The following is a 21,392-nucleotide window of genomic DNA, read 5'->3' on the forward strand; positions in this document are numbered from 1 at the left end:
GCACTGGTGAGGCCACACCTGGAATGCTGGGTACAGTTCTGGGCTCCCCAGTACAAGAAAGATACGGACTTACTCGAACAAATCCAGTGCAGGGCCACAAAGACAATTAAAGGACTGGAGCATCTTTCATATGTGGAAAGGCTGAGAGAACTGGGACTGTTGAGCCTGGAGAAGAGAAGGCTCCAGGAGAATCTTATCATTGTTTATAAATATCTGATAAAGGGGAATGAAGAGGGAGCCAGACTCTTCTCAGCAGTGTCCAGTGACAGGACAAGAGCCAATAGGCACAAACTAAAAAACCAGGAAATTCAATCTGAACATGAGAAAATGTTTTTACTGTGAGGGTGGTCAAACACTGGCACAGATTGCCCAGAGAAGCTGTGGAGTCTCCATCTGTGGAGATACTCAAAACTTGACAGGACATGGGTCTTGGGCAACCTGCTCTAACAGAGGGGGTTGAACTGTTTCATCTCCAGAGGTCTCTTCCAACCTAAATGATTCTGTGAAATAGAAAAGTAAATCCATCCTACTTGCATAGCTCTGTGGATCTATTCTCTAGCCTATTAGAACAAAAATGTGCAAATGGATAATTCCTCGTCTTACTGAAAGACGGGCTAATACGCCCATGGCATGATGGGCGAAGAGGGAAATTCACAAAAGGTGTTAGAAAATATTACAAGGAAAATACTGGCTTCATTTGCCTAAAAAAACCCAACCAAACAAAAAAACCAAAGTACCAAACCCCCCAAAATCAAAAAACCAACAAACCCTCCCCCCAAAAAAACCCAGAACAGAAATATGGTATTCCTTACCTGTATTCTTGATGCTGAATCAGATGCAGAATTTATTTATATACACTGCTCTACCTCCTCTAAGATACCCAGCCAACATTGTAAAAGCATCAAAAGACATATTATGGTCATATGAAAGAAAGAACAAGCTTATGCCATATGTTTCTGCCCACATCAATTGCAAGAAGTCACAGGAGCGTTCACGTTACTGTACTGGATAATTAATCTTAAAGTAACAATTACATTCTAATGTTCCAAGAACAGGCTGGCCATAGTCTATAGTTCTTGGTTATTCACCAGAGAACTCCTTTGTACGTGTTAAAGAAAGCATTAAAATATATTTTTCAAGAAAATTCAGGTCACTTTGCAATACAGTAGCTACAAAACATTTATTTTTTAAATAAAAACATTTAAATCATCAGGTTTTGTAAAACAGCATGTCAAGTGTTTATCTTAATCTTTGTACTGTAAGCACCTTCAGTTTTATGCTAAAACAATCAACATAAATTATTATTTGGTCAGGCTATTAACCTACACTGAAATAAATATACTTTTAACCAAGACAGATCACTTAATGCATACCGGATTACGATACCTTTATAGAAAGTTTCTCTGGTGACAAGCGAAATACAGACTGTGAAATCATGATTGCAATAATTTTTTCTTTTTCTCTTTTTAATTTCAGTGAAGACTGGCCTATAATTTTAAACTATGAAAACAATGATAAAGCACTATAGACTATAGCTTAAAAAAACCTGCATCACATAAGAGAAATATTTGAGATGGCTTACCTAAACTGTCTCAGACTAAGAGGTGGAATACAAACTCCTAAATTAGTTACAATGCACTGGGCTGGTCATATCATATGTCCCACTCTTATGGGAAATTATCCACTGAACAGGAATAGAAATCTTTGTTTAATTACAAGAGAGATAAGCCACTGATAAGTGAAAACAATATAGCTCACAAAGGGTTTTTTATGCTGATACTATTGATTACAAAACATAGGGTGCAAAATTCAACATTTAAAATTATATAAACCTTAAAAGTACAGAACAGAACTTAACAGAAGTTTACAAGTCAAAATACTTCAGCACCTGAGATTTTCCTGTAGAAAGTCAGAGATACTTTCTTCAGAAACATATAATACAATCAACTCCTTTTCTCTTAGTATTACACAGGAATAATTGATCAAGAGTTGAAATACACATAGTGCTCCAAAATTCTAATTAAGCCTTGAAGATAAATCTGCTATCAAGCTATACTTAAAATTTGATCCATGTGCATTGCCTAAGTGACTTTATTTTATGAAAACCCTTTGTATTAAAACTGGAATAGACTTCCTCTATTAAAGTGTTCTGATGAAACTAAAGTTTAAAGAAAAGACAAAGAACAGTATGCAACTTGAATCATGTTGACAAAGAACTAAGAATACTGAAATAGAAACAGGTTTGAACAAAATGTAGTATCTTAATAATCTGCTATGCAAGCATTTAGTTTTACAGACAACTAGTGGTTATGTCTTTACTTTTGGTACACTAGTACTTTAAGGAAATCCTTTTCTATTTTCACTTTGAGAGCTGGGAAGTTGCATTTTCTGTGTTCTGCTCTGTGTGATTAAGACTTCATGATTTTGTATGTATAATCATCTGTCATCCTCAAGGTAGCCACTGTACTGCATACCAGTCTTAGAACAGAAACTTCTTTTTAATCCCTTGGTTTTGAAGCTTTAAGCAATTGTATATTCTATTTAACAACTGAACTCCCAGATCCCAGAGCAAAGGAGAAGAAAACATTTAAAACAAAGGTCTCAACAAAACAGTGTTCTGATGGGAACACAGTAGTTTTATTCTAACATTATCTGATTTTATTTATGAAGACTATTTAAATGTCAAATGATAGGCAAAATTAAGACTTCAAATACTGGAATATGAAGGATGTTCCTTTAATTCTAGAAATGCTTTAATCAGGGCAAGTATACTGTACATTTGGTTTTATTTAATCACTTAGTGATACTGTAAAAAATTAAACTAATCAGTGTTATCAAGGTTAGATGTTCCTTCCCCCACAATTAACTACTTGGAATTTTCTGGAACCTTTTTATCACTGAAAACCAGTCAAGCATATCTGTTTCTGTCCCTTAATTCCTAAATATGAATAACTAGGCACTCAGTAGTAACTTTAGGAAGAAAAGCTGCAGAGATTATACTGAAAGATTTAATATTACATTATCGCAGTTTTAAAATTTGAGTGCAGTAAAACGCACCATTGGCTCACTTAAAACCAAAACCAATCATCCTTAAAACCCATCATCTTTCCTCAATACAAGGTGCAGCAGAGTTTAAAAAACAAGAAGGGGGGCAAACCCCTCCACTACAAACTAAAATTCGCAAACCAAGAATATTGTTTTCAGTGCAATCACTGTAGTCTTCAAAAGGTTAAGAGTACAAATATTTACGTTCCAGTGTATCCTTACCTACAAGGAATGTTGTTTCACATTATAAAGTATGTCAAATACTTTTAATCCAATCAGAATACTGAAGTTTACCCTCTCAAATCGATACAGTGGCTGAAACCTCAGTGTTTATACAAGCAGTGTAACTTTCTGGAGAAACTAATGCGCACAGTTGAAAGTTCTCACAAAAACCAAGGGCAAAGACTGCAAATTCAGCTGCTGGTCCTTAACCAATTTCAGTTTCAAATGCCAAAAAGTAACCAGCTACTTATTGAGGAGTGAACAGTGTCTCCTGCACCAGCACCTCAAATCTCCTGTCCCCCTCCCTAATTCTACAAGCCACAGAGGCAAACTGCAGACAACCACTTCTTAGGTGAAACTCTTCTTGATGGAACACAACCTTACTGTATGTCATTCATTTTTTCAATGTGCAAAAGTTAAATTTCTAGCAAAATCCCTCAAACCTAAAGAAAACTTCTGCAACACTGCAGAAGGAGGTGGGCATGTTATTTTAGTCATTCAAAATATAAAGTTCACCTAGAATACTATTTTGCAGCATTGTGCTTTTAGAATTACTAGCTGGGATTCCAAGGAACATTTGAAAAAGGCACCTACTACACTTTTTAATTAGCTGCCCATTTTAATAATTTTGGTACTATTTGTCACAGTACATCAGAAAACAGCAGCACAAAGCATTAGATGGACAAGAATTTTATATTTGTTCCCCTTTAAAAAGCAAACATTTTTAAAACGAAAGGCACTCATGACAGAAACTCTCTCTCCAGTTCATATATAGATGGCCGACAAGTTTTGCTCTTCATTCTACATAAAGGCACAGTACAGTCTCTGTTTTGACCTTCCACATCAATATCAAGTAATGAGGGCATGTGGCAGTTAGTTCTTTTCTCAGTATCTGGCAAGAAGTTAACATCTGGATCTACATTGCCCTCTAAATACTCAGAGTCTTTAGAGTTTGGTTTAATTATACGTGGAATAATCTGCCATGCGTCAATTTTACTTCTTAGAGAAGAAGGTCGAGGCCTTGATATAATATTGACAGCGCTTTGCTTTTCAGTTGAAACACCACTGTGATTGCTTCTTTGTTGAACAGATGGAGAGTGCAGAGTTCCAGTAACTGATAGAACCGGTAATGTGGAGACATCATTGGTTGAAGCAAATCCATTAGCTAGGGGAAAGGAAAGGCCAAACAAAAAAAGCCGATTTAAACCATATGACTTCTTGATTTCTTTGCCATTTGTAAAACTGGGTTGCCATAAACACTACTGGTGTTTTTTTTCCCACCAAAAAAATTAAGAGGCTCATACATTTGTGGGGAATCTCCTAAGAGAGGATCAGCAGTGCTCAAATAACATTTTTGCATCTATACCCTCTGCTAGAGGCCATACCAATTTATTTTTTATTGCTACAAGAGATATAGAGAGAAAGCATTAACCACCCAGTTACTGGATGAATGTTAATATTGGAATAAAGCCCCACAAATTTGTCCAGTTGTTACAAGTAATTACAAATGCACAGAGTACCATGAAGAATATTACATTTAAGCCACCACAGAACACCAGTATTGAAATTTAGAACTTCTTTTAAAAAACTCATTAATCATGAACTTATCCATTTACATGGAAACCAGATTTAAAGACCTTTTTTTCAGCTTAAATTTTTATCAACAGCTTAACTTAAGGATTCATGGAACATGTGACATAACTTCTAGGTCAAGCAAGCAAATCAAAACTTACCAGACTTGTTTTCCTTGAAGTTAATAAATGTGCAGTACTAAAATGATGCTCAATCACTCACCTATGTGGACTGTGAAACTATATTAAATAAATGTACTCTCAGTCTCAGGAAGTCCACAACTACATAATGCATGCACCTGACACAGTCTCAGTTTATTTCAGCCATAATGCTAATATTGTACATTTCACAAAAAGCAGGTTCTCGCTGACACAAAAAGACCAGGGAAACCTATTTTTGCAATACCTGAGAAAAATAGATATTGCCTTAAAATAAACCATCTCTTCCCCTTAAATCTCCACATGCACACTCCTAACAGTATACTATTCCAAGTGCAGGCAGTTTATTCAGGGCTCAGACACAAAGGGCTTACCCACATAGTGTTTTGGTGGCTCAGCTAACACATAACAGTGTAACAAAAATCTTAGCAACTCTTAGTGAATGGTTAGGTTCCCTACATTTTGTTTCTATACTTAAAAATCCCCTACATTTTAAGTTCTTAATTACCCACCTGTGGTCTGAAAATTGTTCCCATCTGATAAGGTTCGTCTGTGACCCAACACACTTAACTTTGTCAAGGAATCATTTCGCACATTTCGAGATTCTTGTTTCAGACAAAGATTAAAAGGCTGATTTTTTAATCGTGTAGAAACTGTGTTAGGAGCCAGCTGTATCCTCTGTTCTCTCTTACTTTCGGAAGTTTCAGATGAAAAGTCATCAGTGGAACTACATGGATCACAGTCACCAAGCACAGTGCTCACAAACGCATCTTCACTGTCAGACTGAAGTAGGCATTTTGTGGAAATGGAGGGCATAGAGAGAAGATTCACAGTATTTGCAGCTGGATTTAGGGATGGAATACTTGTTTCCTCTTTCTTGGATTGCAGTCGTGTAGGGCTGGCACTCCTGCGAAATTTTGAAGCACGCTGAAATATTCCATCACGCTTCTTCTTCTCATCTTTAGACAAGAGTTCATCTGGACCCTGCGATTTGTTCAGCTCTCTGATATCTAAGCCCAGGGCAACAGATGCAAGGAGGACAGCACATCCATACAGCACTGAATCAGTCTTCTTTTTCTGCAGCGTCCTGCTCAGACTGTTTGTAGGTGTCATTTGAGGAGTACTGTTTGTAGAACTAGCAGAGGTTCCTTCTTCAAAGCTCTCATGTTCTACTGTATTCTCTCCCTGATCATCTTTCCAAAGAGGTAGATTAATATAGGCCTGATTTGGCAACTTAATTGGCTTTGGTCTTTTACTGTCCAAACCTTCAGGGAGAAGTTTCTTATCAGTACAGACACCTATAAAACATTACAGTATACTTTAAGATTGCAATTCAGCTATTTTGCTATTGCATGTCTGCATATGTACACCATTATTTCTTTTCACTTGCACAAGTATTAATCTTGAGGTATACTGTACACCTCCTTTAGATGCAGTCAGAAGCTCAGAGACTCACATTGTAAGATTCAGAAACACATCCTAAGCCTAAACCTCTTCATGTTCTCTTGATAATCTTTAAAATAGCAGAAGTACCATTTTGCTACAATTTCATCTTTTTAGCAGCTCAAAAGCAAACTCCATTAGAAGCAACTTGCAGATTAATCTTCCTGAGTATATAAGTTAACCGTAAACAAATTATGTTTTCCACAGCTGAAAGACTTACCTTTATTTTAAGAGAGGCATAACGTATCTCCCAACCTTTATGCACTCAACACAGTTGAAGAGCAGATATTGTCTTTGCATTTTCTGTGATATTTGAGGATTTGCAACACTTTGGCAGTGCTTTTCAAATAACATGGAAAATATTTCTGTGTATGGCTCACAGTGAAGTAATTTACTCTACACAAACTGCCAGATAAGATCTGGAACACATTCTTTACAACACTTTCAATTAAGCCATGTTCCAAAATGCAGTGAGTTACTAGAAATTTTTCCAATTAATTCATTAAGCCACAGTGGTCTGGAGTAAAAAGTAAATTTGACATCTCACACCTAATGACAAATAAAATGGAAGGTATAATTTGACTTACATGTGTTATTCTACTATAAACTACTGAATGCTACAGAATAAACACAGAAATAATCTGAAATGCAAATATGTACACTTGTATAATCTTCTCTGTATGTAGAGGTTTAGTAGTAAGCTAATAAATCTATAAAATTGCTATTTGTGAAGCCTTGATTTATACCCCTACCAGTATACAAGAAGATGAAAATGCCTTTTTCCTAGCGGGGAAAAAAAGCACTGTCCCAGCAGCTTACCATTTCCTCTTCCAGCTGGCATAAATCTAGCCGCTGGTATGGGCACCAAGTTATATGACAGGTTTTTTTCCTGACACTGCTAACTTTTCTCAAATAAGAGAATCTGTAGTATAGAAAGTGTGTTCAAATTTGAAAATTACTATGAATATTGTATAGCCACAGCACATTATAGTAATGGACATAAAAAGCAACATACAGCTATTATGTTTCTGATCCTAACAGGATTAAGTATGTTCTTCCTTGTGATTTACCTGTAAATCCCAAACCATTGCCTAAACAACTTTAAGATTTGAAATCTACATACTTTTTCTTGACAATTTAGAGAATAAGTCTCATTTGAAAAACAGGGAACTCATATCTGGGAATACATCAGGGCTTACAGGTTTTTAAACAACCATGCATTTTTTAAACAACTATGCAGAGCCCACTAACAATAAAAGTCATTAATGATCATTTAAATGTCAAGACAATTACTGATTTAGATATTTCTTTTTAAAAGAAGCTAAAACATGGTGACTGCAGACCTCATACAGATCAGCCTGCAACTCACAAGCATGGGGAAAAAAAAAAAAAAATCTCTGTGGTACTGCTCAAACACCATGTATATTTCTTAGCTGCTGATGATGGAAATGTAAAGATGTTAACACTTGCATTTTTTTTATAGATAGGTTTTTTGCACAGAAAGATGATTTGTAGCATGACTACTCTTGTAATAATCTGCATAATCCTTGAGGAATTCAAGCAATATAATTTATAACACTGGAGGTAGACTTAATGCCATTACATGGCAACTTTCATTTTTTCAAAAATAGCTCTTACCTTGGTCCACAAATAGTGAAGCTAAGGGAACACCCTTCTGATTTTTCATTAAAACGGTTGACCAAGGGTTGCTGCCATCTGAAAGGGGTCTTATTCTGAAATAACAATAGTTATTTTGATATTGCAGAGGATACCATGCTTATATACACTTTGACAGAAAATTAATAAAACATATTTCTTTTTAAACTATAAACAGGTAGTACATAACTTAAAAACAGTAAAGCTTTCCAAAGGTAAAAAAAATTGTATATAATAGCAGAGTCATATGATTATAAATTGATACATGCCTTATATCAGGTATTCCTTATAAGATGAAAATTTCAGGCCTAAAAAGAAGGCCAATGAAAAATGGGCCTTGACTACCTATTGAAGAACAAAAGTTGGTGAAAACCTGGACAACAGTTTCACTGTGTCAAAGAAATGATGTGAATATCGGAAATTTATTAAACATAGTGACTTTAAAACAAACAAAAATATCATAAAGCCAGTTTCAATAGACAGTCTGGAACCAACTATTGCCACAGGTAAATGAGTGGATGTCTCTACCAAGAAAAAAAAAAAAAACCAAGGCCGCTACAAATAATTATACTAGAAGAGACAAGGAAAAGGATCTCTTGCTTCAGAAAAACTGCTAATCTCCAGTTTTGAGCAATCAGAAAAAATAATCTGAAAGTGAAGGTGTCCAGGTGATTTTCAGAATCCTTTCACCCCGTGTTTGTCAGTGTAAATGATGTTGCTGGTGTGAACTGTGCTTCACGTATGCAAAGTTAGTCAGTCTTATTTAATCGTACTGGAAGTGCCCACTGGGGCCATGCTTGCAGTTCCTCAAGTCAATGTGACGAAGGGCAAGAAAGATAGACAGGCCGTGAATGTCTGGTATGCATTAGTAGCTCAGCATCCCAGTATGTTCCAAGTCTCAAAAACCAGAGATAAAGGGTAATAGATAAGAGCCACTAAAACTTTAAGATAAGTAAGTGTTTTATCCTCAAGTCTATGTGGGGGAGCTACTCATTATTAATGTAATTCCTAAATTAATTAAAAGGTAGGACTGAGTTTTAGCTGTAACTAGAGACTGCAGAACTTCTCTCACTCACTACCCATGTTAGTGCTTCATTCACCAAGAACACTTAGTATTATCAAACAAACAAAATGTAGTATTATCAAACAAACAAAAGGTAGTAGACATACTTGTCCTTACAATCTGCACGATCCTTTGTTTGAACTGAACTTGGTCCCCATGTACAACCTCTCTTTTTAAAACTTCTCTTCACATCTTCAAACTCTTCTTGGTGATAAGTTGTGCTTCTTCCCCATGTTCTGTTGCTTTCATCTGAAGTTACTAGAGATTGGATTTAAAAACACAAAGAAAAAAACCTCACACATAAATAGTATTTCTAAAACCAAAATATTTTGACAGAACAGAATATTTTCTCCACTGCAAAACCATTTTGACACAGTAACACAACGAGTAGACAAAATTCGAGAGTTTTTTTTTTGTTGTGGGTTTTTTTGGGGGGGGGGGTTGGTTTTTTTTTTGTTTGTTTGTTTTTTTTTTTTTTTACAAAAACCACCATGCAAACTGTACTGATCCAAAAAGATGAGCAAGCAAGAAAAATAATTTATGAGCTGACAAGAGACCCAAATTAAAGATAAAGCAGCAAAACAATCATATTTTCCATGCTTCCTTTAACTGAGAACCTTATATTTAGGTAATTCAGACAAGTGAGTTAGACTGAGCACTTAAATTCCAATGAAGAAAATATATGCTGTGGAATAATTGGTATGAAATGAAACAGAATATTCCAATTGTGACAATGATTAACATTTTCTTTCTCACTACACCAAAACAAATTATACTTTTAAAGTGCCTAACCTTCATTAAATGCTTAGTCTGTCACTGTCTCAACTATTAAATTAAACAGAACCAGCACCTTTGAAACATAATGAAATCTTGCCTTTTTTCATAACCCCACTGGGAAGTTCATATTCACTTGTGATATCTACATCTTGCTGGTACACATATACACTGTTTCTTCGGCCATTAGTTGTGTGTGTATCTGTTTTGGGAATCACTGAGGAAAAATTAAGAGAATGTAGTAGAGATCTTAGTCAAGTTGACTTCAGAAACAGAACTGTTTCCCTTATATTTTTATCTTTGGGTCATAAAGCCCAGATCTATAAAGGCACTAAGCATCTTTTGATAGCAGGTTTTTACAGTAGGGTTTAGAGGATCCTCCTTCTAGGACCAGACCCAGGCAAGTAGATTTTTGTATACAACTAACTGGAAATGTAACTTGCTATCAACATAGCAGGCTTACAGCTATGAAGGAGAGACCTAAGAGAAAAACAACTTAGCCCATTATAACAGCCTGATAAATGAGGTGACATTTACATGCCCATGGTTCTGCCGCTCCTGCACTGCACAGTGCTCTCCTCCTGCTTCACCGTATACCTTGCCAGCACAGCTTTCCCTGTAGTACAGCACCTTACTTGCCTTCTTTACACTCCCATTTTCAACCACATTCCAGGACCTATTATATATCTTACTGGTTTTCCTCCTCCCTTTAAAACACCTTTCAAAATCAGCTGAATTTGTTTTAATAACAAGACTTACAATTAACTAGATTTTTATTTTAACTTAAAAAGCTTTTAGATTTGGAAGCTAGACTCACTCATGACAAAGTGAAGCAATCAAGTAACCAATTGTTAGATACGCCTGTTCAAATCATCTGTATTTGAGCAAGTCTTCTTGAAACAAAGACACTTTGAAGTTAAATCAAGATAAAACATTATTGTGGGAAAGAGAATTTATTTTGCACAGGTGCAGATGGGTGTGGAAGCTAAATTGTTTCAGCTAGATACTCCTGAGAGATCTGATAAGCTTTTAGGTAAAGCCTATGGATCCAAACTCAGAAGCAGAAGTGTACTTCTTTTAAAGGAGAGCCTTTATGTTGTCCTGTATGTTCTAGTCCTATAAATACAAATGTCTGCTCAAATAAAAAAAAGAAAAGAGAAATCCCCAGTGGCACTTAGCACACACGCAAGGAGTGTCACTGCTATAGCTTATATAAGGCTATGCATTTAAAAAAAACCACCTCATTTTCAGAATCATAGCAATACCTGACACTTGCTTCATTTCCAAGCATTTCCATACAGAGCAAGGAGAATCAAAGAGAAAACGAGACAGTCTTGTTTACATGTAATTATGACATTTTACTAAGAAAAACTTTTCTTACCTTTCTGCAGTAAAAAAACAAGCAAAAAAACCCACCGCATGGTTTGAGGTCGGGAAACCATGACCAACACAGATACTGTGTCAGCTAACTTCTGAAAAAGACTTTACATAATTTTCCTTCCATCTCAAATATTCGTTAAGAAAAGCAAGACAGGGTTTGTCTACCTCTCTCCTTTATCCACAACATATGGGTAGTAATGGTCTTCACCCAGGGAACTGTATTAGTTACAGTTCAAACAAATAATAAAGTTACTGCCAGAAAAGACACCACTTCTCCTTTAGACATTAATAACGAAAAGGATTTCATAAGGCAGAGGTATTCGAAAGGAGATGAGAGATCTGGTTTCTATCCAAACTTTAAATAAAGTTTCAGGTTGTTTTTTAAATAAATAAATAAACCAATCAATCTTTAAACTAGCTACAGAACAGTATGCAGAAAAAAGTCCCCATGCATTTTGATTTCCCCTCCTCCTTATTTACGTCTGATAAAGCCAGATTCTGAAGTAATTTCCTTCAGAGGTGACTACCCTTGGAAGAGATGATAGTCACCGTCCATAAGCAATCAGCTGGAACAGGTTCCACTGATTTCATATAGAGAGAAAAACTTGAGGCTTTTTCATCTCACATAGCATTCCACGCTAAATATGGATAATTCGACAATCTACTTTGCACAATAGATCAGACAGTACAAATGCAAGCAGTGAATCCTGTAGGAATTGTTTTCTATCTCTACATATGTCATTCCCAAATACAAATGCGGACTTCACTGTAACAATATGATCAGTTTTCTTCCATATTCATGGTACCTCCACTACATGAGCATGAACACACCTTCCCTTCTGTCATCAGTATACATGGAATAATGTAGGCCTACAAGCATACCCACAATTTTATTTTTGTTTCTTTCTCTTGGTTTCAAAAAACCTAAAGCAAGCTTTCTTCTTTATTTTCTTCTGTTTCTGTATTTGCTTAAAGCTTGCTTCTCTTTTGACATAAGCAAGCTGGGTTGCTGGCTGATTCTTTGGCCTTTCCATCTTATGTGACTCCCTTATTCTCCAAATCTTTCTTTTTTTTTTTTTTCTTTTTGTTTTTGACAGTCCATAACTGATTTCATTTATCAACTCCAATACCTAATAAAAACTTGTTTTCCATCTTATATGGGTTCTAAATGTGATGCTTTGCCTTTTGCCATTATACATTTTGATTCTTCATTGTTTTATCCCAGTCAGTTTACAAATGAGTTCCTGAAGTTAAGGAAATATATGATTTAAAGCATTCACAATAATTTTGAATTACTGAAAATTAGTTAGCATTTTAGCAAGATTATCCGTCCCATCAAAGAACAAGTTGCAAATGTTAGAATAAGTTAAGGGACCTGGAAATCAGACAGAAATCTGTCTAGAATCTGATACTACTACCAGCGTTTCAGTGAGTGTATGGAACAAACAGTCTCTGTTGACCAAATGAACAAATAGAAATGGTGGAGACTTACATTGTATAGCTCGAAGACGAGGAATTATTGTGGGGCTACTTGATGGACTGGAGCTGTTACTGTTTAAACTCCTCCTCTTATCCAGATTGGGGGATGCCTGCACTGTTATTTTGTGCTGGAAATCTGTAAGAGAGTAAAACAAATCAGTTTTAATGTTCTAAATAATAATAATAATAAAAAAATCTTCAGGAGATTATACTGCTTTACTTCTTAAAACAGTTAAAGCTATATAATGAATTAGACTGATAGTGTAAGAGATGTTCATGCTAAAAACACTGACAAACTAACTCTTAATGTAACAATTTAGATATTGAGTCAAACAGGCAGGATTTCACACCTTCACAGACACTATATGACAGGTTTGCAGTAACATCAACAAAAGCAGGTAGGTCCAAGTGGACCCAAACTGAGACACATCCACATCACAAGCTGTTATTCAATCTTGCTGGTTGTCACAGCGGGAAAGAAAAATCTCAATATTTCATCTCAAATCAATCAATATTCACGGCAATCAGATTTGCCTTATTTTTTTTTAACATGTAATTCATATATAACATAAAAAGTAGCATTAGCAAAGAAGTCACATCTATCAACATGTCAGAAAAGCAAGACACCAAACTACAGAATCACAAATATTTATAGTAGTGTAGTAAAAAAAGAAGAGCAACAAATATTGGCAAGTAGAAAAACATTTATGAAATAAAATTTGATGATGTGCCCCCCTCTAATCCCCATCATCACTGCAATTAGATTGCATGCTATTCTTACAACAGAATTGTCTCAAGGACAAGTTCATCTGGATGATTCTTGACAACAAAGAGCTAAGTGGTATTCTGAGTAAAACTGTTTATTCTATCATTTTTTCAAGTTAAATAAGGGCAGAACTGGAAACAAAGGATCGAATTTTTAGTTTAAGTTTATGATCCAGCATAAACCCATCTAATACACTTGTCTGGAAGGCTGTAATGTGATTTTTATTTTATTTACTATTATTATTAAAGTAAGGAAAAATAAGCTTATTTCACTAGTGCTGAAACAGTACTCTAAATATTACTGTCCTCTTTGTCTCTTTCTAACTACCAGACAGCTATGATTTGGTCAGATCTGTGTTACCGTGGCATTAAGTTCTTCCTGCATTAGTAATAAACTGACAGACTTGACCTGGAAGCCACTGGAAGGAACCCTATCAACCCCAGGATGCTGGTACCACTACTGAAGGCTTTCCAACCATCGGCATAACCTTGAGTTTCCGTAGTGCCATCTCGTGGCAACATTAAAGAGGCACCACTAAACCAGTCCCTGACACTAAAAAAACCCCAGCTCTCTACAAACATGCCTCCTTTGCAAAGGGGGCATTTTAATGCATTCATGGGTGGAATTAAATGCTCTAACATTGAAATTATACCATATTTGTATTCTGAAATAGTATCTTTTGTTGCTATTACGGTGTTTTCTTGCAAGAAGGCACCAAAGATTGTAACTGCTGTGTTGTATTTGCAACTGCAATAAGCATGCAGTTTGGAGTTACTACACCTGTACCTCTAGCCTTTACGAAGTGCTGTTTTTCTGCTAGGTATTTGCAAGTTTAGGGCAAACAGCACAAATACTTGATTGTGTCAGAAAGTTTTGGGATGTGATAAAAAGGTGCTTTTCTATCTGCACAAAAAGAATGACAGCAAAAATCTGAACTTTGAACCAGTCGTAAATCATGTGGCTCCCATGCTAGTAACCTTTCCCTCCAGATACAATGGACTTCTAGCTGAATCAGGTCAAAGATTCTTCCAGCTGAAATGAAGACTGCTCCACAAGAATATGATATGTGAAAGTTGTTTCCTTGGGGGGAGGGGGGGGAGTGCTATACAATTCTTACCATACTCTTTTGCACTATTAGGGTAGAAAGACCCGGCAATGAATTAAAATATTAGCCAATATTGAAAACATTAACCATGGAACTGAAGTCTGCATATCTAATCGTAACATATACTGTGAACTTTAAAAAAATTGCAAACCTGAAGGCAAACTAATTCTGTGTCCATCTTTAAGTTTTAACCGGCTTCTTTTAAATTTGCCTTTCCTCTTCTTTACATTGGGTTTCTCTTGATTTAACTGGAATATCATGATATTCAGCTCACGCTCCAGTACATCGATCTCACGTTCTGCTAACTGTTGCTCACGGCGCTTAAGTAATTCTTCTTGAGATTTTTGCTGAAGAGCTGCTCTTGTCAACTCCTCTTCTCGTGATCGAAGCTCCTGAAGACAAGATTCACTCAAGTGAAACTAAGTAATAATGTGAAGGTTGTATTAAAGTACATATAAAGTGCACAGTAGGTTTTATTTCCTGATCTATTTTCATGAGGTACTACATACATGTAACATGCACGTACAAACTTCTGACAGTCCTCCATTCTGCATAAGCCAAGATTCTGTATCTGGATGCAATCAAGCATTATACAGATTTCCTTTTAACCATTTAACCTGAGTCACTTTACTTCAGGCAGGAAAGCACTGGCAATGGGGACAACACATCCAATCAAAGATTATCAGTTTACAGCCTAGCATAAAATGTGCTCCAAGTACATCACATCAGAGACTATTTCATAGTGTGAGGGCTGCTTTTAGATAGCTCCTATGCACTAACATAAAGTCAATGACCTGACGAATACAAAAATGAATGCCTTTATCTTAAATTTTCTAACCTTTCCTGTTTTTCAGCCATGTATTAAGTAGTACTTTTCTATCTAGAAAAGCAATCAGCAATCCTCCAAATGAGGATTAGTGTAATAGGATAAACCAAGTCATAAGACAGAAGACAGCTGTTTCTTAATTAAAATCTAGCAGGTATCTGTATAACATCAAACAGCTACTAACCACTGAATTACACCACACAGACTCTCCAACCATCAATCCCATGGAACAGTTGTTCTTCTGCCTTTATTCTTTTTTATTTTGGAGAAGGAAAAGCTTTAGTAAGGAAGCTAGTTAATTTTTCAGGGTAAATGAATCCCCAAGGCTAAACAGCTGTAAACCTACCATCTTAAAATTATCTTAATCTTCAGCTTCCAAAATCTGTTAAAATACATCTGAAATTTAAGTAGACCTCCCTTCATAGTATGGGGCATATCATACATGAAACAGACTTACCCAAAAGTGTTGTAGTCAGTACTGCTAATAAAAGAGACTACAGGAAAAGGAGAAGCTATGATGTGACTGATACTATATGTTTCTCACTACATAGTATTTTAATTTTTATATATGATTGTGTAAATTCTACCTAGATAGAAACTGAAATTCAATTCAAAATAGAAAAACAGCATTTGAAATTAAGCTATGCTAAAAGTTCTGGATATATAAGAATCTTATTCCTATTTAAAATTCATTCATTTTGTCACTGTACAATCTTATAGTTGTGGTGTTGTCGTCTGGTGGTTTGGTTTTTTTTTTTTTTTTTTCAGAGCAGACTGCCTACTTCTGCTCATCGGTATCCAGCAATGTTGTATGCCATCACAATTCCTTATCGCATACAGCGAAAGCAAAAACCCCAAATTTTCTGCTCTTTTTACCTTCCACTTTGTCTTGAATAAATTAGTTCCTGAACTATACTACTATGGTGTTTTCAAATGAGGGGAAAAAACCCCTCTCTGTTCTTGCCAAAAAGACTATGGATGTAGAAGGACAGGTTAGCACTGAAGCAAACTGGTTCAGTGAGAAGTATCTGTTCCTCAGAAAGACACTTGTTTTTTCTTTACAACTATAGCATACATACACTGCTTATCATTGTTTTCAAATTTAATTGAAACAGTTAGCAAACCATACGAAATTTGTCAATTTTGAGTGAGCTTGTTTCAACACAATATTTGAAAAAAGTTTGGTTTTTTTAAATCCACTCTCCTTAACATACACAGTTTCGCAAAAGGCAATTCTGCCTCTTGGAAATTCAGAGGAGCCTGTCTTCATGCCAGCAAGTAAGGTTTTGAGTTTTGTTTTTTTGTTTGGTTTTGTTTTTTTGTTTGTTTGGTTTTTGTTGTTGTTGTGTTTTTTTTAAGGTATTTAATCACTTAATTTAGAGATTGCTGCAAATTCTCACTGTCCTCCCTCTTCCTGTCCAGTCAAAACTGAACAACCTAAAACAAGGGTTGGAAGCAGAAGCTGCATGAATTCAAATTTAGAATAAAGGTACTTTAGAGTTTAAATAGAAAAAATCTTTATTACTGTATTAATACAGTAATAAAAATGTATTAGGAGACACTGTTGATTATCCATCTCTCATTGTCCTCAAATCCAGGTTCCATAAAGCTCAGTAACTAGGAAAAAATTGAGGGCCCATATTGAAAAGGTAGACAGTCTAGAAAAAGGAATAGTGTTTCCTCACTGAGAGATTAAGTATTTACTCTTTTCCAAATAAACTAATTAAAAACAGACTTACTGCAATTAGTTATGCAATGTTTCTACACCACTCTACAATTAAAACACCCATTGTAAGGAAGCTAGGAAAGAATTCTATATTTAAAGTTGCTCAAGAACGTTTGTCAAAAGAAGATTGTGATCTTCTCTTGGAGTGGGCGTCACCATCACTCATTTACAGCAAGCCCTTGAGGAAATTTCTCCAGCTACAGAAATTCCTCTTTTACAGGACATGAGACTCTATGCAGGGTTTTGGTTTGTTTTATTATTATTATATAAATACTTCATATACATTACTTTCTCCCTAGTACCTGACAGTAAAATTGATAATGTGCCAAATTAAATAAGCCTGCATATATGAAAACCTTGTCTAAGTCAAAGTTACATGCTTTCATTCTTAAACAAGTTTACCTAATTAGGGCAGATGCCTTTGGAGATACTTCTCATATGCCAAAGTAAATGTAAATTTCATTTTATCTTCCCCCCCCTTATTAAGCTTAACTCACTTTTACACCAAAAATATGACTCTTCTCCCAAAGCTTTGCGCCGATTTATTTAATCCTAAACTTGATTTAGTCAGATTTTTCTTCAGTAGGAAATCTCACACTGGACTAATGCCTCCAGAAAATAAAAAATAAACAAAAACCTGAATGGGAATGCCTGTTGCAATTGCTCCCAGAGTAAAAAGGGGAAAATGGTTGGTTGAGCAGTTGGTGGAGGGGCAGAAAAGAGAGTTATGCCCTATGGCAGGCTGTGGCAAGTAAATGCAGTGGCTGGTGACCCCACGGCAAGTGAAAAGGAAAGTCTCTACTCTCTGTAGAGGGACTATAACCCATCTGGAAAGGAAGAGATCTGACAGCTACAGAGGCACACAGTCCAGCTCCAGCAACCCGTATGCCCACTGCAGGCAGGGCAGAGACTACACAGACAACACTTACCCACTTCTGTGAACCAAAATGGAAGAGGGAAAAGCAGAGGGTGGCGGAAAAGGCAGATAGGAAGTACGTAAGATTATTATTGACGATACTGCAATCTTAGTGGTGGTCAATAAATTCTGATACCACATACACTGATATTACAGTAGATCTGTAATGTCACACCCATCACCAGCCAATAGTCCACAAACAGCCATTTGTGACACTTGATGAGAAGAAGTGAGGGACAAAGGCTACTGACAGTGACTTGGAAGATGAGAGTTTAGTTTTTGCTTTTGTCAAAGTTAAGTGACTACGTCTTTTATAAAGATTTCTTCACAAGTCACTGCATCTCAATTCTCTTCTTCCTTATCTATTACCACTTCACAAAAAATAACAACAAATATATACTGGGCAATAATTGTATTGCAAGAAAGACCTGCAAAGAAGGAATCTGCTTCTACTAGCAGCATTTCTAACAGGGACTCAAGAGGACACCTGGACACCTGGCCTATTCCAACTGTTATCTTTATCAAGTTGTCTAAAGGAAAACATAAACCTCAGGGTGATTAAAAACTAGTTGAAGTAACTAAAAGACAGGGCAAAAAGAATTAACAGTGAGTGCTCATTTAGCACAAACATATCATGATATGAGAATATGGAAAGAAGGTCAGTGACAGGAATCTGGATAATAAACAAGAGAAACTGGATTTGCCGATTCATGAGCATGAGTTTGACCTAATCGATCTTCTTAATATCTGGCAAGAAGATTTCCAAAACTGCAACACTGAAAGGGATCAATATTATCAGTCTGTTTGGAAGAAGAGAGATAAAAGCACTATTCCATTTTTGGAAAAGAAGCCACGTGATAGTCATATAACAGGATGAAAAGTTTTTCATTCCCACAGCTGAGGAGAATGTTCAGCAGCAGCTGAAAATTTGCAGTGGTTATAAACATTAGCTAAGGGGTAAACAAACTTTAGTTTTTTTGTGAAGTGATGCATTCAGATAGCCAAGAAAAAAATAACACATTTTAAAAAGAGCCTATGTGCCACATTTACAGATCTACAACCTGTTTTCTTTGGGGAGACAGGTGTGCATGTTTCTCTTTCAACTGCCTGTACTTCTTGAATGAGCCATTCATATGATAACCCTCACTTACTACAACAACATTACACTTCCTGTCAAACTTAATATTTCACTTCAGCTTAATATTTCACTTCAGCTGAAATACCTCCAGCTATAGTTTCAGCATACAGAACTGTTTATTGTTTCTGTTAAGGAAGAAAGGGGAAAAGCAACATTGTCTGAAACTTGAGAAAACCAGTATTCAAACCTTTTTTCTAAAGTAAGTTTGCTGCAAGACAGTTACAGGGTTATCTTAAAATACTGTCCAGAAACACAATAATGGAATTTAATAGTACAAGTACCAACAAGAATAGGCAACTTAAATTAATAATGTTTTAATGAGAAAGTAAATCCTCTCTTCCAAGTAGTTTATTCTCTCAAGTGTATCTCCACCACTAAATCAGGTTTCTAGTATGTGTTGGGTTTGTGTAGCAGGGGAGTGGCTACAGGGGAGGCTCCTGTGAGAAGCTGCTAGAGGCTTCCCTGGCTCCAAAGTCGGACCCGCCTCTGGGCAAGGCTGAGCCCATCAGCAACAGTGGCTGCGCCTCTGGGATAGTGTATTTAAGAAGGGGAAAAAGACTGCTGGGCGAAGAGAGTAAAGAGAGAGTAAAAAGAAAGTAAAACGGTGGAGGAAGATGAAGGACGAAGAAGAGCTACAGTAAAAAGAGAAGGAGAGGAAGAAGATGGAAGAGGAAGAAGAGGAGCTACAGTGAGGAGCGGGATGCGAGAGAAACAACCATGCAGACCCCAAGGTCAGTGAAGAAGGAGAGGGAGGAGGTGCGCCGGAGCAGAGATTCCCCTGCAGCCCGTGGAGAGACGGCAGGCTGTCCCCCTGCAGCCCATGGAGGTTAACGGTGGAGCAGAGATTCCCCTGCAGCCCGTGGAGAACCCCATGCCGCAGCAGGTGGCTGGGCCCGGAGAAGGCCGTGACTCTGTGGGAGAGCCCACGCTGGAGCAGTTCGTGGAGGACTGCAGTGCATGGAAAAGACTTGCTTTGGAGAAGCTCGTGGAGGGCTGACCCCCGTGGGAGGGACCCCACGCTGGAGCAGGGGAAGAGTGTGAGGAGTCCTCCCCCTGAGGAGGAAGGAGCTGCTGGGACGAACTGACCGCAACCCCCGTTCCCGCCCCCCTGAGCTGCTGCGGGGGGGAGGAGGTAGAGGCAACGGGGGCAAAGCTGAGGCCGGGAAGAAGTGATGGGCAGGGGGAAGGTGTGTTTTTAAGATATGGTTCTATTCCTCATCATCCTACTCAGATTTGGTTGTTAACAAATTAAATTGGTTTATTTTCCCCCCAAATCGAGTCTGTTTTGCCTGTGACCGTAAGTGGTGAGTGATCCCACCCTGTCCTTGTCTCGACCCACGAGCTTTTTTTTGGTATATTTTCTCCTCCCCATCCCTCGGGGGGGGGGGGGGGGGGGGCGGGAGGAGGAGTGAGCGAGCGGCTGCGTGGTGCTTTGTTGCCGCCTGGGCTTGAACTATGACATAGTATTACATTGGTAAGCCACAATTCAAAAGTTCAAAACTGCTGTATTGCATAAGCGCATACACACATACCCTTCCTTCACTGCCATGCAACTGGAAAAATGAACTTACTTTTTCCTTGGTCCTCAATTCATTGAATATCTGCTGAATTTCCAATTTCCAGTCATCTTGCATGGAATGGAAAGACTCTTGAGGCATTTCAGTCATAACTGCCCCTTCAATGGCAGTAAGCTGTTCAAGAATTAAGGCAAACGATGGTCGGATATGAGGGTCCTGCTCCCAGCATTCTAGAATTTATCAAAATCCCATCAGTTTTTAATAATACATAGAACTTTTTGAAGAACTAAATGAATTTCAAGTTACTTGCTACTGTACTTCCAAGTTCTAATGTGTTCCCTTTATCTGCAAGGCTTCCCTAGTTGCTTTTCCATTTACGGAAGTGACATCTACCTACCTGTACTCAGAGGACTGTTTTTGTATTAATACCAAATTTTTTATCATCTCTATCTTTAGGATCTGAAATAGCAAAACTAGCAGTACTGCACAGAAGGGATACATACAAAAGGTAAAGAAATTCATTAAACACAAGGAAATAGCCATTGGCAAGCAATGTTTATTTCTCTCTAAAGTATTTCCAAAACATTTTTGACACTCAGGGAGAAA

General features: G+C 37.0%; 1 protein-coding gene across 1 annotated transcript in view; it reads right to left on the reverse strand.

The window, feature by feature from the left end:
• Positions 1-1,179: 1,179 nt before the first annotated feature.
• The window catches only part of MAP3K21 (mitogen-activated protein kinase kinase kinase 21), a 45,125-nt gene continuing 24,912 nt past the window's right edge, over positions 1,180-21,392 (reverse strand). The window contains 8 exon segments of the mRNA XM_050894231.1: positions 1,180-4,432; positions 5,510-6,295; positions 8,079-8,173; positions 9,267-9,417; positions 10,010-10,150; positions 12,806-12,928; positions 14,815-15,055; positions 20,841-21,016. Of these exon segments, the coding sequence (XP_050750188.1) occupies positions 4,008-4,432; positions 5,510-6,295; positions 8,079-8,173; positions 9,267-9,417; positions 10,010-10,150; positions 12,806-12,928; positions 14,815-15,055; positions 20,841-21,016 (2,138 nt within the window). The 3' untranslated portion in view covers positions 1,180-4,007.

Source organism: Gymnogyps californianus, chromosome 3, assembly GCF_018139145.2.
Source record: "Gymnogyps californianus isolate 813 chromosome 3, ASM1813914v2, whole genome shotgun sequence".
In the NCBI taxonomy this organism is placed as follows: Eukaryota; Metazoa; Chordata; class Aves; order Accipitriformes; family Cathartidae; genus Gymnogyps; species Gymnogyps californianus.